Source organism: Sander lucioperca, chromosome 7 (assembly GCF_008315115.2).
Source record: "Sander lucioperca isolate FBNREF2018 chromosome 7, SLUC_FBN_1.2, whole genome shotgun sequence".
NCBI classification, from domain to species: Eukaryota; Metazoa; Chordata; class Actinopteri; order Perciformes; family Percidae; genus Sander; species Sander lucioperca.
The window spans coordinates 26,443,161-26,463,808 of NC_050179.1; the positions used below are offsets into that span (position 1 = coordinate 26,443,161).

General features: G+C 38.3%; 1 protein-coding gene and 1 long non-coding RNA gene across 3 annotated transcripts in view; both read right to left on the minus strand.

Annotated features, from left to right (window-relative positions):
- Positions 1-359: 359 nt before the first annotated feature.
- On the minus strand, positions 360-1,960 carry LOC118495469. The gene is made up of 2 exons (XR_004897907.1): positions 1,214-1,960; positions 360-1,034 (listed from the first exon to the last, which is right to left on the minus strand). It is a non-coding gene; the product is annotated as an uncharacterized LOC118495469 (long non-coding RNA).
- Positions 1,961-2,158: 198 nt separating this feature from the next.
- The window catches only part of nlrc5 (NLR family, CARD domain containing 5), a 51,113-nt gene continuing 32,623 nt past the window's right edge, over positions 2,159-20,648 (minus strand). Inside the window, exons 17-51 of one of the 2 annotated variants that reach the window (XM_031294832.2) lie at positions 20,582-20,632; positions 20,431-20,460; positions 20,107-20,190; positions 19,536-19,619; positions 19,074-19,163; positions 18,758-18,805; positions 18,629-18,658; positions 18,429-18,512; positions 18,251-18,334; positions 15,794-15,883; positions 15,604-15,663; positions 14,871-14,954; positions 14,647-14,730; positions 14,233-14,322; positions 13,638-13,703; positions 12,734-12,817; positions 11,709-11,792; positions 10,348-10,434; positions 9,843-9,902; positions 9,337-9,420; positions 9,137-9,220; positions 8,963-9,046; positions 8,303-8,377; positions 8,087-8,170; positions 7,818-7,901; positions 7,055-7,153; positions 6,866-6,949; positions 5,647-5,730; positions 4,709-4,792; positions 4,543-4,626; positions 4,349-4,426; positions 3,861-3,944; positions 2,624-2,707; positions 2,270-2,359; positions 2,159-2,234 (exon numbers count right to left, since the gene is read on the minus strand). In XM_031294832.2, coding sequence (XP_031150692.1) covers positions 2,278-2,359; positions 2,624-2,707; positions 3,861-3,944; positions 4,349-4,426; positions 4,543-4,626; positions 4,709-4,792; positions 5,647-5,730; positions 6,866-6,949; positions 7,055-7,153; positions 7,818-7,901; positions 8,087-8,170; positions 8,303-8,377; positions 8,963-9,046; positions 9,137-9,220; positions 9,337-9,420; positions 9,843-9,902; positions 10,348-10,434; positions 11,709-11,792; positions 12,734-12,817; positions 13,638-13,703; positions 14,233-14,322; positions 14,647-14,730; positions 14,871-14,954; positions 15,604-15,663; positions 15,794-15,883; positions 18,251-18,334; positions 18,429-18,512; positions 18,629-18,658; positions 18,758-18,805; positions 19,074-19,163; positions 19,536-19,619; positions 20,107-20,190; positions 20,431-20,460; positions 20,582-20,632 — 2,632 coding nt within the window. In that variant the 3' untranslated portion in view covers positions 2,159-2,234; positions 2,270-2,277. Of the gene's footprint in view, positions 2,360-2,623; positions 2,708-3,860; positions 3,945-4,348; positions 4,427-4,542; positions 4,627-4,708; positions 4,793-5,646; positions 5,731-6,865; positions 6,950-7,054; positions 7,154-7,817; positions 7,902-8,086; positions 8,171-8,302; positions 8,378-8,962; positions 9,047-9,136; positions 9,221-9,336; positions 9,421-9,842; positions 9,903-10,347; positions 10,435-11,708; positions 11,793-12,733; positions 12,818-13,637; positions 13,704-14,232; positions 14,323-14,646; positions 14,731-14,870; positions 14,955-15,603; positions 15,664-15,793; positions 15,884-18,250; positions 18,335-18,428; positions 18,513-18,628; positions 18,659-18,757; positions 18,806-19,073; positions 19,164-19,535; positions 19,620-20,106; positions 20,191-20,430; positions 20,461-20,581; positions 20,633-20,648 lie in introns of both variants that reach the window. The other variant, XM_031294831.2, reaches the window with a different exon arrangement.

Below are 20,648 nucleotides of genomic sequence, written 5' to 3' on the forward strand. Positions count from 1 at the left end.
TAGTCCAAAGGAAATAAGAGTGGGTTATAAATACGCTTTGTGCAAGCTGTGTGGAAAAAAAATGACTTATGTACTCTAGAAACTAGATTATCTTGGCACATCATCTTAACTAAAAAAAAACAGCAACATATGTAACTAGTAACACTCTTAGTGATGTAAACATGATGATGTGTGTATGTGGAAATAGTTGTGTATTACATATTGTCTTTGAGATTTAACAGAAATAAAGTTCCATGTTCTAGAAATGTCTGTTTATTTAAGTTAAAGTTAAAAAAGTTTAGTGGCAAGTTGTTGAAAGAAAGAAAGAAAGAAAGAAATTAGAGAAACTAATCGTGTAAAGTGTAAATAAAGGACAACAGTCAAGGTAGTCTTTTTTTTTAATCTCAATTGACATTTTAGAGCAAGTCATTGCAAGAATAAATTAATGTCAAGGATAGAGGCAATTTGTCATGTGAGGAGTCAAACCTGATCACAAACCTTAAAAAGAAAAAACCTGTCTAACAGATGAGCAACAGGCATCCCACTGTGTGCTCATTAAAATCCAGTAACTTTGTAGACAACCTTTAAATAAAGTTTAAATTAAAAAATTAAAAAGAATCATAATGAAACTGAATAAAAAGGAAAAGCTAGACAGCAACACGTAGAGGAATGGATGAGGAAATAAGATTTTGTCTCAGAATGAGAGCATCATTGTAGCATTATCAGCACAACAACAAACTAGAATCTGTTATTCTCAAAATGTATGGTGCTTCACATTTCTTGTTCAATGTAAATAGTATCATCTATAATTCAGTTGTGTAAAAGTTTGAAATTCAGTAATAACTAAATAGCTTTCCATGAAAACAGCAGAAATCAATATGCAATTTGGATAGAGACCACAACCTATAATGACCATAAGAGTAGATAACAGAGAGGGGGGGGGTCCTCATTTTCAACTCTTCCTTTACTGTAAGTTTATGATTGATTGTGTTTTCACTAATGTGGCCTCTAATTATTGTAAACACATTACGGTGCAAAGTGACTCAGTGTATCAGCTTTAAATATAGTATGCATTTTCTCACATAAACTTACTGGAAACCAAAAATTGTTTGACCTCTTGGCCTCTAGGTTCACGGCGGGGTGGGATAGCGGAGCGAGCAGTGATAGTATGTGCAGAGCCGGTAGTAACGAGACCGAAAAAGTTGGAGCTGATCCCCAAAAAAAAAAAAAAAACCGCTTTGTAGGTTGTCCCTCCACCAGCTATCTCAGCTAGGGATATCGTTAACCTCATCACGGTTTTACAGAACTTTGAGATCTGTATCATTTCAGTTTACCACTAATATCCATCAGTCTCCTGTCACATAAATCATATTTACCTACAGCTTGAAACACACACACACATCATCCTAAAAAAATAAGGAAATGTGTCTCATACAACCTCAAATTAGTATTTTGGTTCTTAAGTGGCTTATTTTACCAAATCCATTTCCATGTGCATACACATAAACTTTAAGCCATTTTGTGTGTTTAGTTAGAAGCAAAGCAATGTGCTGCTGGGAAACACTATTATATGTGTATATATAAGTGCTATATCAATTAAACAAACGAAAAAGTGAATTTTCTGGAGCACTAGTTCACTTATTTCTATCAACGTAAGCCCTGTATAACATTCTTATAATCACCCTATTGGGACCTTTAGGTTTACTGACTCACAATTTAATTTTATTGATTAAATTATTTGCTGTAAGATCATTTTTGATGCTTATTTCATTCATTTTTAATATTCCCAAAGTAACTTTCTGTGTTTCACTGTTGTGCGTATTGTATACTCTACATCCTGTGCTTATCCCACTTCATCTTTAGAGTCATCCTTGGTGAGTTTGACATTTTGTGTCACCACCCCACTGTCAGCTGTTTACGCCAGTTTACCATTGTGAAACTAGAGGCCAATAAGTGCATAGTCATACATTTAAATAGTCTAAAAAAACTTCGGTCGGGCTTCGAAAGTTACATATAGCCACTTTAAAGACATTCAACAGTACAGCTGTACTTAATCACATTGTTCCCCAAGCTCTTGTTGTTACATGGAGATCCTACTGGAGCAACTTTTGCCTCTCTAAACAATTTGGGGAAACTGTAATTCTTCTGAGGTATTCTAAGATTTCTTAGGACATGTTTGCCCTTTGCTCCACTTAATTTCCAACACTGGCTGTAGCAGTGGTTGATCTCTGAAGATTCTGAGGAACTGGAATGTTACTTCGCCCTGGTGCTTAACACCGTCCAACAATACGGATCACATTAGGTGAATGAGAAATTCAGCCTCCTGTCCCTCAGACTGAGCCTCTGGGCCTCACTGGGGGAGACTTTGTTCCTCCACAGCCTGAAAAGCACAGTGGTGGAACATTTTACAATTTTTAATGTTTCAATATATTAAAAAAAGCAGCAACAAATACAGCTGATTTGAAATATACAGTATAGCAGGCATTATCAAGACATTATAAATTGTAGTGGGAAAAAAAATATCAAAGTCACACAGCGTAAGTATTCAATGTGCTGTCAGCAGATAGCGAAGGTGATAAACAAAATCTATGGGTGCCTGTATGAGCCAAACCTTGCCTGAGAGACACCATGGCAGCAAGTTTACCTGATGAGCTGCAGAGCAGGACACGACTGTAAGGCTCTAACCAGGGCCTCCGCTCCAAAAACACTCACAGTGTTTGACTCCAGACTGGGAGAAATAAACAGATACATACACACCGTTTTATACCCTCCAAGTGTGAGTATGTGGTGGACAAGTAAGTCAAGGAGGAATTAAAGGGTAACTACCGTCTTTTCAACCTGGACCCTAGTTTCCTATGTTTTCGTGTGTATGTGACTGATGGGAACAACAATCTTTGAAATTGGTCCAAAGAACGCTGTAAGTGGCAGCCAAAGACAGGGCTGCAATGTTACCCTATGGGGCAAATGTTCAGCGTCAGTGTGGTCCACTAAAAGTGCTGTTTTTGCCACTAAAAGGCTCAGATTGAAGTGTCTGACAAGATTATGGAAAGGATCCCTACAGAGATAGGCCTTTTTAAAACCTCTTTAAGACCTGCTGTTTAACCAGAAACAGCTCTGAGGTCGCTAGTGCTTAACCCACCAGACTCTATTTAAAAAAAACAATACTTTTAGCGTGTATAGAGCCAACATATTTTCACATGTAAATCGGTAAACTATGTGTTCATTTCAACCAAAACTAGAGTTGTGATGGTTGGGAAATTGGAAAGATGACCCAAAACGTCTTTTCATAGTTTTATTTAGTTTCTGTTGACTTTGAATGAAGTGTATTTCACCATGCTAAAGTTACTGTTTATTTACATGGAGTCTGGTGGGTTTAGAGAACGCAATTCCGCAGATGTTTTTAAGTTTTAAAAAAGGATCTTACTCTTTAACAGAAAGGTCGACCTCCTTAGAAATCCTTTCCATAATGTTGTCAGACACAATACAAGCTGGACAATTGCCCTATTAACTTATATTGTAGCTTGTTTCGCTGCTGCCGACTGCAGCGATCTTGCTTAATACTGGACCAATGTCAAACATTGTTGTTCCCATTGGTCACTTAGACACAAAAACATACGAAAATAGGGGGAAAAAGGGGGGGTCGTTACCCTTTAAATTTAAATCTAAACCCACAGGAGCACATTTTATTGATTTCAGTAAAGACAACTAAAAACTAAACAAAGGGGGGAAATGAATAAAGATAAAATACATTGTAAAGCTATAGGGAAACTAAATCTTGAAAACACCTGAAATAAAAAAAAAATTCAATATAAAAAAGAGAAAACTTACACTGTGTGTGTGTGTGTGTGTGTGTGTGTGTGTGTGCATTTTCACAAACTCACTCTATTCTGTTCAGCTTCTGACAGAGAGGCATAACTCTGGCCAGCTCCACTGCCACGTTATCACCACAATTATTCCATCCCAGACTAGAAACAGAGAAAAATGCAGCTGTTTGGAATTTGGAAAAACAATCAATCCCTCTCAACATTTAGGTCGGGGCTAAAAACACAGACATATGAAATCAGAATCGATCATGTTTGTGTCCCATATACAGTGCTAAGCAAAAGAAAATCAACCCTTTGGAATTTCCCACATTTATGCATATTCATCCATAAAATATGGTCTGATATGCATCAAAGTTACTTATATTATAATAGACAGATACACTCCATGTAAACTAATAACATTCATATAATTGTTTTCAGAATTGGCATACCTATTAAATAATCTCAATATTAAAAATCCAAATAGGAAATAGTATGTCAACCCTTTCAAAAATATCCTTTATGTTATGATTTGACACTATAAATAACATTGAACTGAATCTTACCCCACATCCTGTATGAGGGGACAGTGGGCCAGACTGGCAGCTACAGCACACAGCTCTGAAGTCCCAATAGAGGTCAGACTGCCAGACCGTACAAGAAAAAGAAACATATAATTTAATGGAAAGCTAATAATCAATAAATCTAGTCATCAATCAGGACTGTGACTCTCAAAACAGCAGAAGCTTAAGAGTCTTACTAAATCTTGGTGAGGTTCTTCATGCACGTTATTGCTTTGGACAGACTCACTGACCCTTCATATCCAATCCTGTTCTCTGAAATACTAGAAAAGAACATAAACATCAGGACAAGCCTGACAAGTGTAATAAATGTCAATAAGAAGTATGAATGTGTGTTTGACTTACTCCAACACAGTGATGTGCGTCAGTGACGGGAGAACCAGGGCCATCCTGGCAGCAGTGAGATCCCCGAGACCATTACTGGACAGACTGGGAGAAAGCATTACGTTGATGTTTTATTTCTGTGCTGATATAAATATGCAAACGAAAACATATTTCATTTATATTCTTCTCTTTAACCAAAATACACACGATACAAATGATACAATAATATAGGGGTGGGGGAAAAAAACAATACAGCATAGTATCGCAATATTTTCCTGGCAATACTGTTGCTACTGTGTACTATGTATGTGTTGGTCAGTTTGTCTGCTTGACAATCCAAGTGAAACAGAGAAATTGATCTTTTTAGATAAAGCAGATGTTGACAAAGTTTCCTTGTGGAGACATAATTTGAAATTGGGAAAAATTTGAAGTTGGAAAAAAGGGTAATAAATTGCAATATATCGCAGAATATTGCAATACGTTTAAAATCGCAATAATATTGTATCGTGACGTAAGTATGGTGATGATATCGTATCGTGAGGCCTCTAGTGATTCCCACCCCTACAATAATGAGGCTGAAAAGTTTAACAAAGGACACAACTGAAATTGAAGACTAGAAATCATTACATGTGGTAATAAAAAAGTGTTCATTGAACCAAAATGTTATACAGCTTAAAACAGGGCTCAGCTGAAATAGGTGCTTCTCATTTCCAGGGTAGCAAACTTCCAAGTGGTTGATTTGCAGTCTTTAACAATGCAGACAAACATTTCAAAACTACTGTGTCTTTATCACAGTCCTCTTTGTTTGGGGATATTATATAGCGTCTTTAGACATGCGAACAAGCAGTGCAAATGTAAAATTAGAATATTTCACCTCTTACAGGGTATTTCATTTGGTTTTCCAAAACAGCTTTCGCAGGAATGATTCTAACATTAAAAAAATGTCATTGTGTCCTTACTGGAGCTCTTCCAGGTGACTACAGCTCTTCAAAGCCTCAAGTAGCTTGTCTCCTGATTGGTCGCTGATAAGGTTCTTCGATAGACTGGAAGACAGGGAGACACACACCCACATAACATAAAATGTAAAAAAATAAAATAGTTTTTCAATAATATTATTTTTTTTTTTTGATATTTCAAATATGTATTGATGTAATAAAATGTATTATTATTACACGTACAACAACAACAACAACAATACCATGCGCCATGAATAAATAAAAACAGCAACACCTAATGAAGGCCACACTGCTGCTGTCAGTCCCATACTTGAAAAGGAAGAACCTGCTGCCAACGTAAGCAGCTGGTCCCCATTAAGAAGGTGGTGACAGTTAATAAAATGCCCGCTATTTATTGAGTGATCATTTTACACAGGCATGATCATGCAGTGAAGCCTGTAATCGTTACATCCAGCTTAACTGTATTCCTGAGTGAAGCCAAAAATAGCAAAGCAGCAGATTAATTCATCATTGAAAATTCAAGCAAAAAAATGTTTTTTTTTCATTCAAGGGTCAATTTTGAGGTTTTGGGCTATTTTGCTTCCATTCCATTTAATAAGTTAACATAACTTTTAGACTAGTCAAAAGAAAACTACTGGTTTAAGGTTGAAAAATCTTGTTCCATTTTGTTGACATGTAGAGTCAACGGTTTTTACAGAGGGAATTTCAGATTCAGATTCTTTTTTATCACATCTTGTCTCTAGTATACCGGCTGCACGAACAGTTCACACCAAACACAAAGCAAAGTGTAACAAAGATTGCTCACGCGACCCAAGAAACTTTCTACAACACACAAAGGCTCTGCAGTCATCAAGAACCATACAATAATTACCTGCAGGATTATAATAACATGAATGATGAATATGTGTAAAATATAAAGTAAAGAGAGCACACAACCTGGTGATAACACCTTGACAATGTGGGGGTTTTAGTGGCATTAACTGACTACAGATCTCACATCAAAAGATAATTAATAAAACAATACACAATATATATATATATAATTTGAATAAATAAAATCAGAACATACACAACAGCTTACGAGACAGGCAAGAAGAGTATCCAAACGTTTACGTGACACATTAAAAATAATCTGTTATCAAAGGCCAGACAGTACTGTAAGTGCCTAATAGTGTTTATCTACCCTTTCTTTTTTTTTAACCAATAGGAACTTCCTGCCTACCTGATCTTCCTGAGTTCCGTCCACAAAGGAAGGAGTCTGGTCAGCTGCTCTATTCCTCTATCAGCCATCCTCCAGCTCTCCAGCCTGACACGACAAGAGAGAACCCATCCAAGATCACTGATGGCCACATTTTTTTCATCGCAGACTAAAATGAGGTCAACCACATTTGTTTATGTGCAGCATACTCACTCAATCTCCTCCATTCGTATGAGTCCCTCCATAGCAGCTAGGAGATCTAGCACACCGTTTGCTTCTGACGGGCCCATCGCTGTGACAAGCTTATTTAGCCTGGCATACACACAATGCACAAACAAAGGGTCAAATTGAATGTTCAACCAGGCATCAAATCCTCTGTGAAATTTTTATATTGGTCCCGACCTAGGGGTGGATATCTCTCATGTGAGGAGGATTTATTTCCATGTAAGTATGATATCTATTCATATGCTATGTAAACATTATTAATATCTGCCATGGAAGTTCTGCCCTTGAAGCTCATCAGTGAGCAACACTTTACAACATAGCACTATGAGAGAGGGAATGGTAAATTCCCAGGGGGTGGGAATGGAATCATGGGATCTGACCTCCCCCCTCATCTATGTGAGGTTCACATGGAGCCGATGACAGGCTGGTATGATGAGCTGCAGCAGCAGTGGCTGCAATTTGAGCAGTGAAAGTGAGCAGCAACTTTGGCAGTTACTGTGACTGCAACTCATAAATAGATTATTAGAGTGGAACTGGATATGTGTGAGTTGTGCATCAGTGTGACCGTAGCAGTAATGTAGATGTACTGTGAAGACTCCTGCCTGAAATAACTTGGCAGGCTTAGCTTCATATGTGAAATACATACTTACAACTACATAATGGGCAGCTATAAACAGGAAGCACATAATACTAAGTTAGCCTTCAGATTAAATAATGAGACTGCTACAGTAGACCAGATTGTGTTTCTTACTTGAGACTGCGTATAGAGTTGATATTCCTTAGTGCTTGACCCAGGCATACACTGCTCTCCGCATTCAGCTGTAGGGAGTCCAGACTTGGGGTGCACACAGAAACACAAAACACACACACACACACACACACACACACACACACACACACACACACACACACACACACACACACACACACACACACACACATTATAGGAGCCACTTTATATGTATTCAGACATTTTTGCACACATGATCATTCATATGCATGTGTGCATGTGTCTCTTACCAAAGGCCTTCCAGACTGACACACACTTGCAGTGCTGTGACGAGCTCCAGCCCTGCAGCAGCTGACCACTCACAATGAGACAGACTAGAGAAGAAAAGGCAAATTGTACACAACTTCCACATTATAGGCACTTTATTTCTCTTACATGTTGGTGATTGGTCTGTGAAAATAATGTATACTTCCACAGAAATATTTCTGTTTCTGTTAAATGCTTACTTGAGTGATTTTAGACGGGGCCACATTTGGGTCATAATCTGGGCTGCTGTGTCACTAATCACATGACCTGATAGACTGGGAGAGGAAAAAATAAAGAATTGATTTCAACTTATAAGCATGCTGGCTATCTGCTTAAATCCAAGCCATGTCATGCAGTGCTTAGTCTTGCATTGCCAGACCCTCCTCCACAGTGCTGCAAAGGAGGGTCTGGCTGGTCCACACAACATTACTAGATGGGAGAAAAACGTGTTCTGGTTAATTCGCATTTCTTTAAACCAATCACAATTGTCTTGGCTGGCGCTAAGGGCCGGACGCAGGTGCTCTGCCTCTGCAAAATAGCCTCGGGAAGGAACTTGTTTTGGTGGAACATGTGCACGTAGAGAGGCAAACTCTGGAATTAAAACAGCTGTCGAGTACTTGATGAGAATTTTACTAAAAAAATAAATAAATAAATAAATAAATAAATATATATATATATATATGTGTATATATAAAATTTGTGTTTAGAATGCCAACACAAAGAAAGGCAGAAGGTGAGGGACATCAGGCGGAACCACCAGCGGAACCGGAACAATCCCGTAAATGAAACGTCGTGGATTTAGACTATGCAGTGCTAGAGCTCCAGACAAGTAATAAAATGTTTGTGTATGTGTTGCTCACTTTAAGCACTGAATTCCTGCAGCCTGCAGCAAGGCCTCTGAGAGCTTCTCAACCACCGTCACACAAGCTTCTTTGGAAACAATACTGTAGAAAACAAAAGTAGCAGCTTGTCATGCTAGAACTTTAAAACAGGCATTAGTAAAAGAGTCAAATGTGAAGAAAAAAAGCTCTCACCTGAGACAAGTGAGATTTGGCAGCGAGGGCAGGACAGAACAGAGGAACTCAGCTCCCTCTACACCCAGGCTGTTGTGGGAGAAGCTGTGAATAACGAGAACAGACAGGATTTGTTTCTTCCATTTTGCTTTACAAATAAGTCTCCCTTGCATACATGCCTTTTACATAATATATTCATAAAGAAAATATAGAGTACTAACTCCAGCTCTGTCAGTAAAGGACACCTCGAGATGATGCTCTTCATAGATGCAAGCTGGTACCCCTCTACTGCACAGTCCACGAGGCTGGAGGAGAGGAGAGGAGAGGTTATTTAAGTTATGTGCTAGCATTTTCTTTCCTGCTGTTATCAGCTACTTGCACAGAAACATGCATTGACAAAATGTCTATGTGTAAAGCACAGCCTCAAGTTAAAGTTTAACATTTGATATATATTTTACACTTCATTTAATATGTTTATTGTTCATGTCTCTGACCCCCTCCAGCCATATACAAGATGTCTCTTACTTCCTACTGAACAGTCCATTCTCAGTGTTTGTGCACTGGAGACTTCACATTTCCACATACATTTTCATTTCATTTTCACAAGATGCATGGTTTATAGTGTCATACATCATTCTGCACAGGGAAGGTCAAGTGAAGCAACATTAAGCTTTTTCGAGTGGAGGGGGACTGTATTTAAATAAAGCATGCAACCTAAATATATTACCTGACTGAGGTCAGTTCAGTGGACTTCATCAAAGACAGGTGTAGAGTGGTGTGGTGAACCCTGCAAAGTAAAAGTATACAGTGATGTTACAAATAATAACAGACGTGTTTCACTGCAAAATCTGGAACCTGGAATTCATCACAAGATTTTCACCAGCTGTGTAAACCCTGAAAACACCCATTTCTGCACCGATTCGTCCCTAGTTTGCGCAACTGTTCAACTCTTCCACGTTAAGTGTCATTCAGTTTAGGATCAAGAAGGAGTAGTACAGAGCATCGGCCGCGGCAGAAAACAAGTAATGTCGTTTAATCCCTTTTAAATCGTTTATCAATCCGCCACTGACATCTGCTCACCGATCAACCTCACTACAAACTCCAGGTTGCTTCATTGACCAAATAATAACAACGGATACAAAAGTCTAACTGTCACTGTGTGTGTGTGTGTGTGTGTGTGTGTGTGTGTGTGTGTGTGTGTGTGTACACTTGCATGCATTTGCAGATCTCACCTGATAGTGTGTATGTTGCTGCTGAGGTCCAGACAGCGACACACCAAACTAACAGCTTCCTCAGATCTGATCCAACGTTCCTCAATACTGACAGGAGAGAGACAGAGAGAGTCATACAGCTCAGTATTTCAACATCAGTTCATTCAGCTATTTGGACAGAAACACGGCGATGTGTTTTGCCAAGACAAAAAGAAGCCAATATGGATTGTATGCTAAGAAAAAGAAAGCTAAAAAATAAAGATCTAAGCTTAAAGTTCCCCACCTATCACTGCTACAGAGGGAATACTGACACAACTTACTCCCAGGTAATAAGTCACTGATGTTGAAGTGGAAGAAACAAGCGACAGCAAAATGTTCCTACACAATGGCATAAGCTACATCTACTGTATTCCTTCTTACCTAGTCTCACTTTGCCAGACCTTCCTCCACAGCGCTGCAAAGGAGGGTCTGGCTAGTCCACACAGCATTCCGGGATGGGAGGAAAACGTGCTCTGGTTTATTGGCATTTCTTTAAACCAATCAAAATCATCTTGGGCGGCGCTAAGCGCCGGACAGAGCCACGGTGCCTCATCAAAATAGCCTCGGCAAGGAACTTGTTTTGGTGGAACGTGTACACAGTGTTGCCAACTCAGTGACTTTGTCGCTAGATTCAGTGACTTTTCAGACCCCCTTAGCAACTTTTTTTACACAAAAGCAACTAGCGACAAATCTGGCAACTTTCTGTCTGCAAAACAGTCCCCTCTCTCTTCTGTTCTGTGAATGAGGAGCAGCCCCTCCCCTCTCTGCTCTCTCCTCATGTGCGGCAGCACTGCACGGGCAGGTAGAAGGGGAGGGGGGACAGGGCGCGGGGGCCGGTGTAGGTACGAGAGACAGCAGGACGCGACAGGAGAAAGACGCCGCTGAGCTAGACAATTCTTTATCGATCGCTCTCCCTCCCTTTGTAGAATTTCTTGGTTTTATTTCAAATATAGGCTACCTACGTAATAATTATAATGTAATATAAATTCCTGTTGTGATTATTTGGCTAAAGATTTCTATTTCTTTCTATCTATCTGCTGACACAACCACTAAGCTTTATGCAAATGATTGCGTAATGACGTCACACATATGCAAATGAGCATATGACGTCATCTAGCTACTTTTAGCGACTTTTGGAGCTAGAGCTAGCTACTATTGCTATTGGCAACACTGTATGTACGTTCAAAAGTTGTTTTAGTCGTGCAACAGAAAACTCAGATTGGACAGATCTAAGTCTAGCTAGCTGTCTGGATTTACCCTGTCTAACCATAGTCCTCATAAATTGACCGGATTTTAAAATGCAACTCGGAAGTGGAACGGCGTGGATATAAACTACTTCTTACCTGACACTGAATCCCCTCTGACTGCTGTTTAACAGTTTCACAAAGTCTTCAATCCAAGCCGACTGCAGCAAATTGTTCTTGAATCTGTGGACCAACCAGTAATTAAATAAACACTGGACAACCTGAGACACTTTAATCAGTAGATGTCCTTCTGTTTCTATTCATATATACTCACATTAAATTAGTCAAGAAAAACATAAAAAATGCATTAAAAAAATTATATTTTTGTTAGTCTATTAAATAAAAAATAAATGCCTTTAGTCTGTTTAAATCTGATTTAAAATGGTAATTCTTCAGAATTTTCATTAAAGCAATTACATTTTAATAAAAAGAATTCCTCATAAGCTGAAGCTCTAGAGACGATTTTTAAATGCGATTGATCCTTTTCAAATCGAGATTTGAAAGAATGCGATTAGCTAATCGTGAAGACCGTGATTAATCAATTAATTAATTAATTAAAATAAACATTTGGTTTAACGTTTTTTATTCCTCTTTTTATTATTATATTTACTGTTTTTTCATAAGATAAATGCTGGAATAATGTTATATATCCCAGATTGTTTCCTATTTTCAGTGGATTTTTCATTTATTTTGTATTACTTATCATAGAAGGTGCAATATGTAGATGCTGCTATTGAACTGAGGCATATCAGAAATGTCAGTTTACAGGAAAGTACTGATATATATATATTTTTTTTTTTAAATTGTTTTTTGATTATTATAACTTTAGCTTTTGTGATAAATGTTCTGTGTTTGACTGTTCAATGTTCCATGCTTATTAAAATAAAAACACTTATTGCTGGCATTTCATATCCATATGTCATCCTTGCATAGGAATATAGAGCAGTTATGGTGTCTCATGTTATAATGCTCCTTGACATGTTTATCTGTTACATAGTGAATATTGAACTTTAGCTAAACTTTTAAGAAAAAAATCGCTGGCAATTGGACTTTTTCCCCCCCAAATCATTCAGCCCTAATGAGAGCTACAGTATAAGATGGTCTGAAGATGGAGGTGTACTTACTCTAGTTTGATCAGACTGGGACTGGTAGACACGATCTCTGCTAATCTGACCAGATGGTCATGTTCCAAACTACTCTCTCTGACACTGGCGGGGATGCAGAAAAGATGAGGGGGGAGGAGAGAACAAACAAAGAATAACTCAATACTCAAAACTCAATACAAGAGGACTTTTCAAATGTACAGTATACAGTATACTGCCTAACTGATGGATGCAATAGGCAATGAAACCTTTGAACTACCTAGTCAGACAACAAACAGAGAGACCTATAGCTGTCTGTTAAGAACGCTAACAATCAAACATAACATATGGTTACGATTGTTGCTTGTTTTGGCTGACACTGAACGTTTTTTTTCAGAATGCATACAACTCCAGCCAGGGTTAGTTAACTAAATATTTAGCTAACTTAATATTTCCCTAAATTTAAACACAAACATCCCAAATTTGACCAAATTACCAACATAAACAAAATGCCAATCCTGTTGGGAGAGCACACAGAGAGCTACAGTCTAGCAGCAGAATGCCCCCCCACACACACGCACACGCACACGCACACGCGCACGCGCGCACACACACACACACACACACACACACACACACACACACACACACGTCATGTTGTTGCTAATATCCATCAGTTATGTTCTTGCTGCTATTAAATATTGTTGACATACTTTTGCACAAATATTGACACGTTTTATTGTCTGCATCCTAAAAAAATTATGCATATGTGTATTTGTACCTGTTGCACTATGTTCTTTAGCAATACTATATGTCTATATGGTCATGCTAATAAAGCCTCTTTGAATTTGAATTTGATGTTTGCCACTTCCTGTTTGTTTCCATCTGTCAATGCTTGCTACTGTAGGAGCTGCTAGTTACTAGTACTCTTGTAATTTTGTCCTACCTCAGCGTTTTTACACAACCTTCACACTGTGTAAACCAGATGAGACACCTCTCCTCTGCTCCCAAACTAGCAGCAGACATCAGAAGGTTGAGTCCATGGACAAAGAGACCGAGAGGGAAAAGGACTCTGTTAATTCTTTCAGTTTTTCATGCTTCAACAATCGGTTAAATTGTAAGGGGTGGGAATCACCAGAGGCCTCACGATACGCTATCATCACGATACTTATGTCACGATACGATATTATTGCGATTTTAAACATATTGCAATATTCTGCGATATTACCCTTTTTTTTCCCCAATTCCATATTATGTCCCCAAAAGGAAACTTTGTCAACATCTGTTTTATCTAAAAAGATTTATTATTTATTATTTATTTCTCTGTTTCACTTCAATTGTATTGCTGCAAAATGGGATTGTCAAGCAGACAAACTGACCACCACATATATAGTAATACATTGATACTTGGTGTCTGTGTATCGATACAGTCGTGCCACGGAAAATATCGCGATACTATGCTGCATGGATTTCCCCCCCCACCGCTATTAAATTGCTACCTTTCTTTGCCCTTTGTTCATTTCCACAATGCTCAGACTTACCTGACTTCGACACCGGAGACGTTGTTACAGGTGCACAGTGTGCTGGCCACATCCAACAGCCCCTGCTGGCTCAGACCGTTGTTGCTCAAACTGTGGATGAAGACACATTAAAGACCAGGAAAGTATTATTCTATGTTTAACCCATTTCATTTGATAGTATATGTGACCTATATTCTTATTGAAATATGCCTAATCTATTAAATACATTATTTACTCTGGATAATTTTGTATTTATAAAATAGATCATTAAAGTGAAATATAAATGGGCTTTTTTTGGTAACCGTGATTAACTAAAATTCTCGTCTTTTCTATTTTTAACAAGCCCTCCATTAAATCACTGTTATTTTTGTTTTATAAGGCAGGTACAAATTAATATAGAACTGAAAATGGTAAACATCACTGTTAAAATCTTACTTCACATAGCTGGTGATGTTGAGCTTGTGTAGAGAATCCAGAAAACGCTTCACTCCTTCATCTTCCAGTTGGTTGCTTGATAAACTGCAGTCAAAAGAAAGAATAACTCAGCATCCATACCAATATTGTGTTAATAAGTACTGGTCCCAGGTTAGTATGTACAGTATATGGGTGTTCGCTAATAATGTATAAGTAAGAAGACTGGGTTTGTTTGTGGCTCATACTCCAGGTCAGACAGTTGGGGACCCTGCTGTAGGATCTCGAGCAGCCTTTCCAAGTTTTCACCGTTCAGGCTACAATGAGTTAACCTGTGAGCACACACAGTCAGTCAGACAGAAAGAGACAGACCAATAACACATTAGATAGGAAGTCACAGACAGTTATGATGTGTTCACACTTTTATTTTTGCTAAAAACGTACTTGAGAAGAAAAATAAAGTCACACAAAATGCAGAGTAAACAGCTCTCATAGCACATGTACTTCAAACTGACCGCGATAATCAATTACTTCCAGTTTTTCTTTTATCATTTTCTTCTTTTTGGTGACTCACAGTGGTTGACATTATGTGTGCTGCTCTGAAAAGTTGTATATTTTTTCAGTTTTAGCATTTTTTTGTGTTTTAACACTAAAATTAAAAGGGAATAAAATAAAAAATAAAAAGAGGGAAAATGTTCTCAACTAATTCACAGTTTGAGAAATTGTAAATTTGCTGCCAAGTTCCATCTTCAGTTATGGTAGACACAAATTTTAACAGTGCTGGCCAAGTTTTATTTTTTATACTGAACCACATACAATGGCAGTCAGACTTAAAGAGAAACCAGAAGTAGTTAGATTTGATATAGTGTACAGTATGTGCAATGAATGCTTGGATAAGTGACAGACTGAGCAGTCTGAAAAGCAAACACCCACCAAGTATTTGTACTTATACCAGTAGACAAAAAAAAAAAAATCACAAACCTGCAGCTGGCTTGTTCGACTTTCACACTGTCAAAATGAATGAAGGATTCAATCTGAGGCCTGAAGAAGAGTTAGAAGCAGTATTTAAAGTTATTTCAGGGGCATACTGTATTAAATATAATTACTCATATTAAGTGTAGCCAATGAACACACTGCCTGGATACAGAAAAGAGCATTAAAAAAATCCTACGTGATCTCCACTGATTTGACTCGCTGACTGACAGTCAAACATCTGACCAACATCAGGGCTCCAGCTGTGGATGTGATGCTGTGGCTGACACTGGAGAGGAAGAGGATAGGGTTGATTCATGCTAAATGAGAAAGTGGTAATTGATAATATTACAACAAATATATGCTGGGTTCAAAACAAGCGGCAACCTCCGGTGCTGAAAAATGAACCAATGAAGAAAAAAAAAAAAAAATGAACCTTGTAATGAAATACCTTGGTATCATTAACGACTCATGCTCTGTTAAAATACCACATGATGTTTGCCATGTCACACTGGTGAGGTGGCACTTTGCTTGGTTTTGTACTCACTGCAGCAGATTTCCACATCAATATAATTGTTGTACCTATTTATTTCTGGACTCATCTCTGTGTGTATGCTACCTATATCTATAAAATAACATTTGCACAACAGGACTCATTTCTGGACAATGCCATCTATATATGTTTCTAAATCTATCTTAATAACACACACACATGCAAAACTCAGACGTGTTGTATCCTACGCTGAGTTAGAAATGATTATACATGCCTTTGTTTCTTCGCGTTTGGATTACTGTGATTCTCTTTTTACTTGCCTCACTAAATCGTCTGTAGATCGTTTACAATTGGTCCAAAATGCTGCTGCTAGGTTGCTGACAAGGTCTGGGAGGTCATGTCACATTACCCCTTTCCTGGCCTCTTTGCACTGGCTACAGGTTCAATTCAGGATCCAGTTTCTTCAAGATTTTTGTAATTTCCTACAGAGCCATCAATGGTCTGGCACCGGCTTACATTAGTGATCTGCTGCACCCTTATGTTGTCAGCAGATCTTTGAGGTCCTCAGATCAGGGCTTACTGGCTGTTCCTCGTACTAAGCTGATAACAAAAGGTGACAGAGCTTTTGAAACAATCGCTCCTAGACTGTGGAACGCTTTGTCACATGTGACTGCATCTGTTGAAATCTTTAAAAATAAACGGCTAAAGACGCCTCTTTTTAGTCAGGCGTTCACTTAGCCACATTGCTGACTGAATCTTTTAGTATTTATGCTTTTGTGTTTTACTGCGATTTATTGTGCTTTCTATGACTATTGATCTGTTTTAATGTATGTATTTATTTTGCCTGTGAAGCACTTTGTGACTCTGTCTGTGATACAGAAAGGGCTATAACAAATAAACTTTACTTACTTACTTCGCTACTTACTTGCATATCAGTACAATTTGAAATATTCATACATACATGTTTTTTTTAGCATCTTTGTGTATATTTCTATGATCTGTGTAATTGCAATAAGACTGCTGAACTCTTGAGCTCATAACTACGACACTTTACTCACACCGCACTGGGACACTTTACCTTAAACGATTCCTACTATCTGTTTATACCTGCACACACTGCAGTTTACATGTATATTTTACCATCATGTATGTATTACCATCTCCAGAATCAAACCCATGCTTTCACACTCCCGACCTGGAAAAAGTCATTCATGTTTTCATCATGCTCTCCTTTCTGTCATCAACCAAAGGTCCCTCTCTCGCCTACAACTGGTTCACAATGCAGCAGCTCGGCTTCTCACTGCTTTTAAAGCAACACTAGAGAACTTTTCCCGCTTCTGTCCCCCTACAGGTTGTCTCATTGTAACTACAGCTTGCGCTACCTGATCTGGCAAACTTGCATAATGTAATGTAATGGACAATTCCGCTTCCAACCTGTAGGGGGACCGAAGCGGGAAAAGTTCTCTAGTGTTGCTTTAACAGAGGACATAACATCACCCCAATCCTGGCTTGGCTCCATTGGCTCCCTGCTCATTTTAGAGGTGATTGTAAGATGTTACTGATCACTTTTAAAGCTTGTCTGGGTCTAGATGTTGTAGAGATGTTGACCCCATATGAGCCAGTTCGCAGCCTTAGATCCTTGGCTGGGTTCCAAAGTCAAGGCTTGAATCTAAAGGTGACTGTGCCATCAGGGGGCCTCGGCTTTGGAACGACCTGTCTGAGGAGATGAGGCTTTTCATTTTTTGGCCCCACAGTTAAGCTGTCTGTTTTATTGACCTCTGGATATCCTGCGTTTGCCTTGCTTTGTCTGCCAAAGCACTTCGTAAATTCAGTTTTTAAAGGTGCTATATAAAATCATTTATTATTATTATTATTATTATTATTATTTGCATCTACCACAATATTGTATTGTGTTCTATTATATTATATTTAATATACTGTATATATATTCTATTTTATTCTTATTTTTTAACTTCTGCGCTAAAGCAGATATTTTCTTCTTTTATTTCTTGGATTCTCCTCTTTTACTGTGTTTTTATTTTATACATTTTGTAATAGCCTTGTTGGAGGGAGCCTGAGAACAAGAATCTTCCTGCCAACGACTGCTCCGCTGTAATTGTAATTGTCCACACTCAATAATTCATGCGTGTGTGTACGTCTTACTTGAGTCTCTGCAGTGATGCCATCTTCGGCAGGACCTTCACCAGATTCTCAATAGCCTCGTCTGGCAATGAGCTGTGAGACAAACTGACACAACATAAAAGTATATTACCGTCTACCTGTTCGGTCAAAATTATGAAATAATAACATGTGGATATACAATCAAAACAATCAAACTTACTCTAATTCAAAATGGGAGCGACACTGGATCAATCGTCCACAGATTTGGGTTGTGTCCGATGGCATGAGGCTGCTGTTGTTTATCCTGCAGCATTAAAGAGGATGGTTTCTTTGTATGTAGTAAGTAAGTAGTAAGTTGTAAGTAAGTAATGACTGTCAACGGTTTGCCTCTCCTTTAAACTCTTTATCGGCTTACTGTACCTGAACATCTTTAGCTGCTGTTTGTCATCCCTACAAAAATAGCATAGAATGAGCTCATTAGTTGACACATTAAAATGCAGACAGAGGTATCCAGATGTGTGGAGGATTTCACAGATGCAGCTTTTCTACCTTTCGTCAGGGCTGAACTTCAGAATCACCTGCTCTATTTCTCCAAGGCTGTAAAACCAACAGAACACTATACGATTAACAATATGGACATGTTAACAACAGTATATAGTTAACAAGACCACTGTCTCCCCAATCAATTGATCTATATGCCAATGTCTATGGCATTTATACTTGTACTTTATAAACAGACACAAATGAGCTCTTAAGCAGCTGTTGCAGTTCTAACTGGCAGCTCGCCACGTTGGTGAAACATGTGCTCACTCTGTTGCTGCTCTAATAAAATCATTAAAAGCCTAAACAGTACAACAAAGAATACCTGATGTGAATTTGTGTTAAGTTGTTATGGGAACACAATGCACCAGCCAGCATTACCACTCCTTCCGTGCCAATCCCATTGTTACTGGCGCTGAAAAACACACACAAAAACCATGAGCCAAGGGGAAGGACTTTATTTAGCTCTAAACAAGCCATTTATAACGAGTAATGCCCCAGGGCAAACACAGTAGCTGCCAGCGCTGACTCATTTTGTTTGGAGCCTGTTTGGTGAGAAAATAACAGTCATGCTTTTGCCAGATAACCAATATTATATCAGCTCGGTGTAACACAACACAGAGTCTCATCCTTCTTTTTCAAAACACTTCCTCAATAAAAAAAATTATCAAAATGCATATCATAAAAAAAGAGCTTATATGGGGGTTTGCTTTCACCAGTAAAGTTTCTGATGTTTTTTAATTGTTTTGTATGTATCTTTTATTGTCATTGTGTGTGTGAGTCTTACTTTATTTCCTGGATGTTACTAAGACAAGGCAGGATGTCCAACAGTTTCTTCAATCCTGTGTTGCCTAAACAGTTACTGGACAGACTGATAGACAAGAATGTTGATGATGTTAAAATAATGTCAGAGACAAAAAAGGGCACGACATAGGTAGCTGCCAACATAAACTGGGGGAGCAGAAAATATAAACAGCGCAAAAGATCACACACACACACACACACACACACACACACAATCTGATACACAGACAGAATTTCCACTCTGACCAGCAGTGCCAAACTATAGTGCCGACTGTCTGATGAAAATATGCAAAATGTCAGAACTAAGTTCTGATAGCAAAAGGACAGGTGATGGCTAACATAAAAAATAACTTCTACCAACTACTTACACTTAGTTTTTTTACACTTACTATATTTTGATAGCTAGAGAGAAGATAGCTAAGCCAGGATTACACAATAAGTCAATAAATGGCTATTGTTATTGTATTTAGTACTGCATTATTCTGTTTTGGTATGTTCATGTATCATTGGGGGCATCCTAAATTTTAAAAGGAGGTGTATTTAGGGTTACTTACTCCAGGACCGACAAGGCGGTGCAACGTGCCAGTGACTTTGCAAGTTTTTGCATCTTAGGCTTGCTCCATGTCTGGTTTAACAAGCTGGAAAACAAATTGTAGCGCAAGATTAAAACCATAATTGTATCAAATTCGGCACATGAATTAAACTTAAATAGCTGCTGTCAGGCAGTAGTGTCACACAATCAGATTAAGTTGTTAAAAAAAAAGGTCAAGGTACAAGCGCCTTGTTTAAAGGAGGAAACTTCAAGGAAACCGGCTATGTTAGTAAAGATCTGGAAAGTGGTCAACATTTGATAAGAGTGTTATCATCTAATGCCTTACCTGATTGTTGGTTCAGATTTAGTTACATGGCTGCAGAGGGGAAAACATAACATAATTTCAGTATGTGCAGTATTCATTTGATAAGGATATTATTCATTGACATTGAATTACTGGTTTGTAGTTACTCATCATGTCCATCCATTAAACTCACCGGTTCAAATCAGAGTTTTGGAAGAAAGTTACGGTCAATTCCTTCTTCCCACTGCAAAAACAAAAAT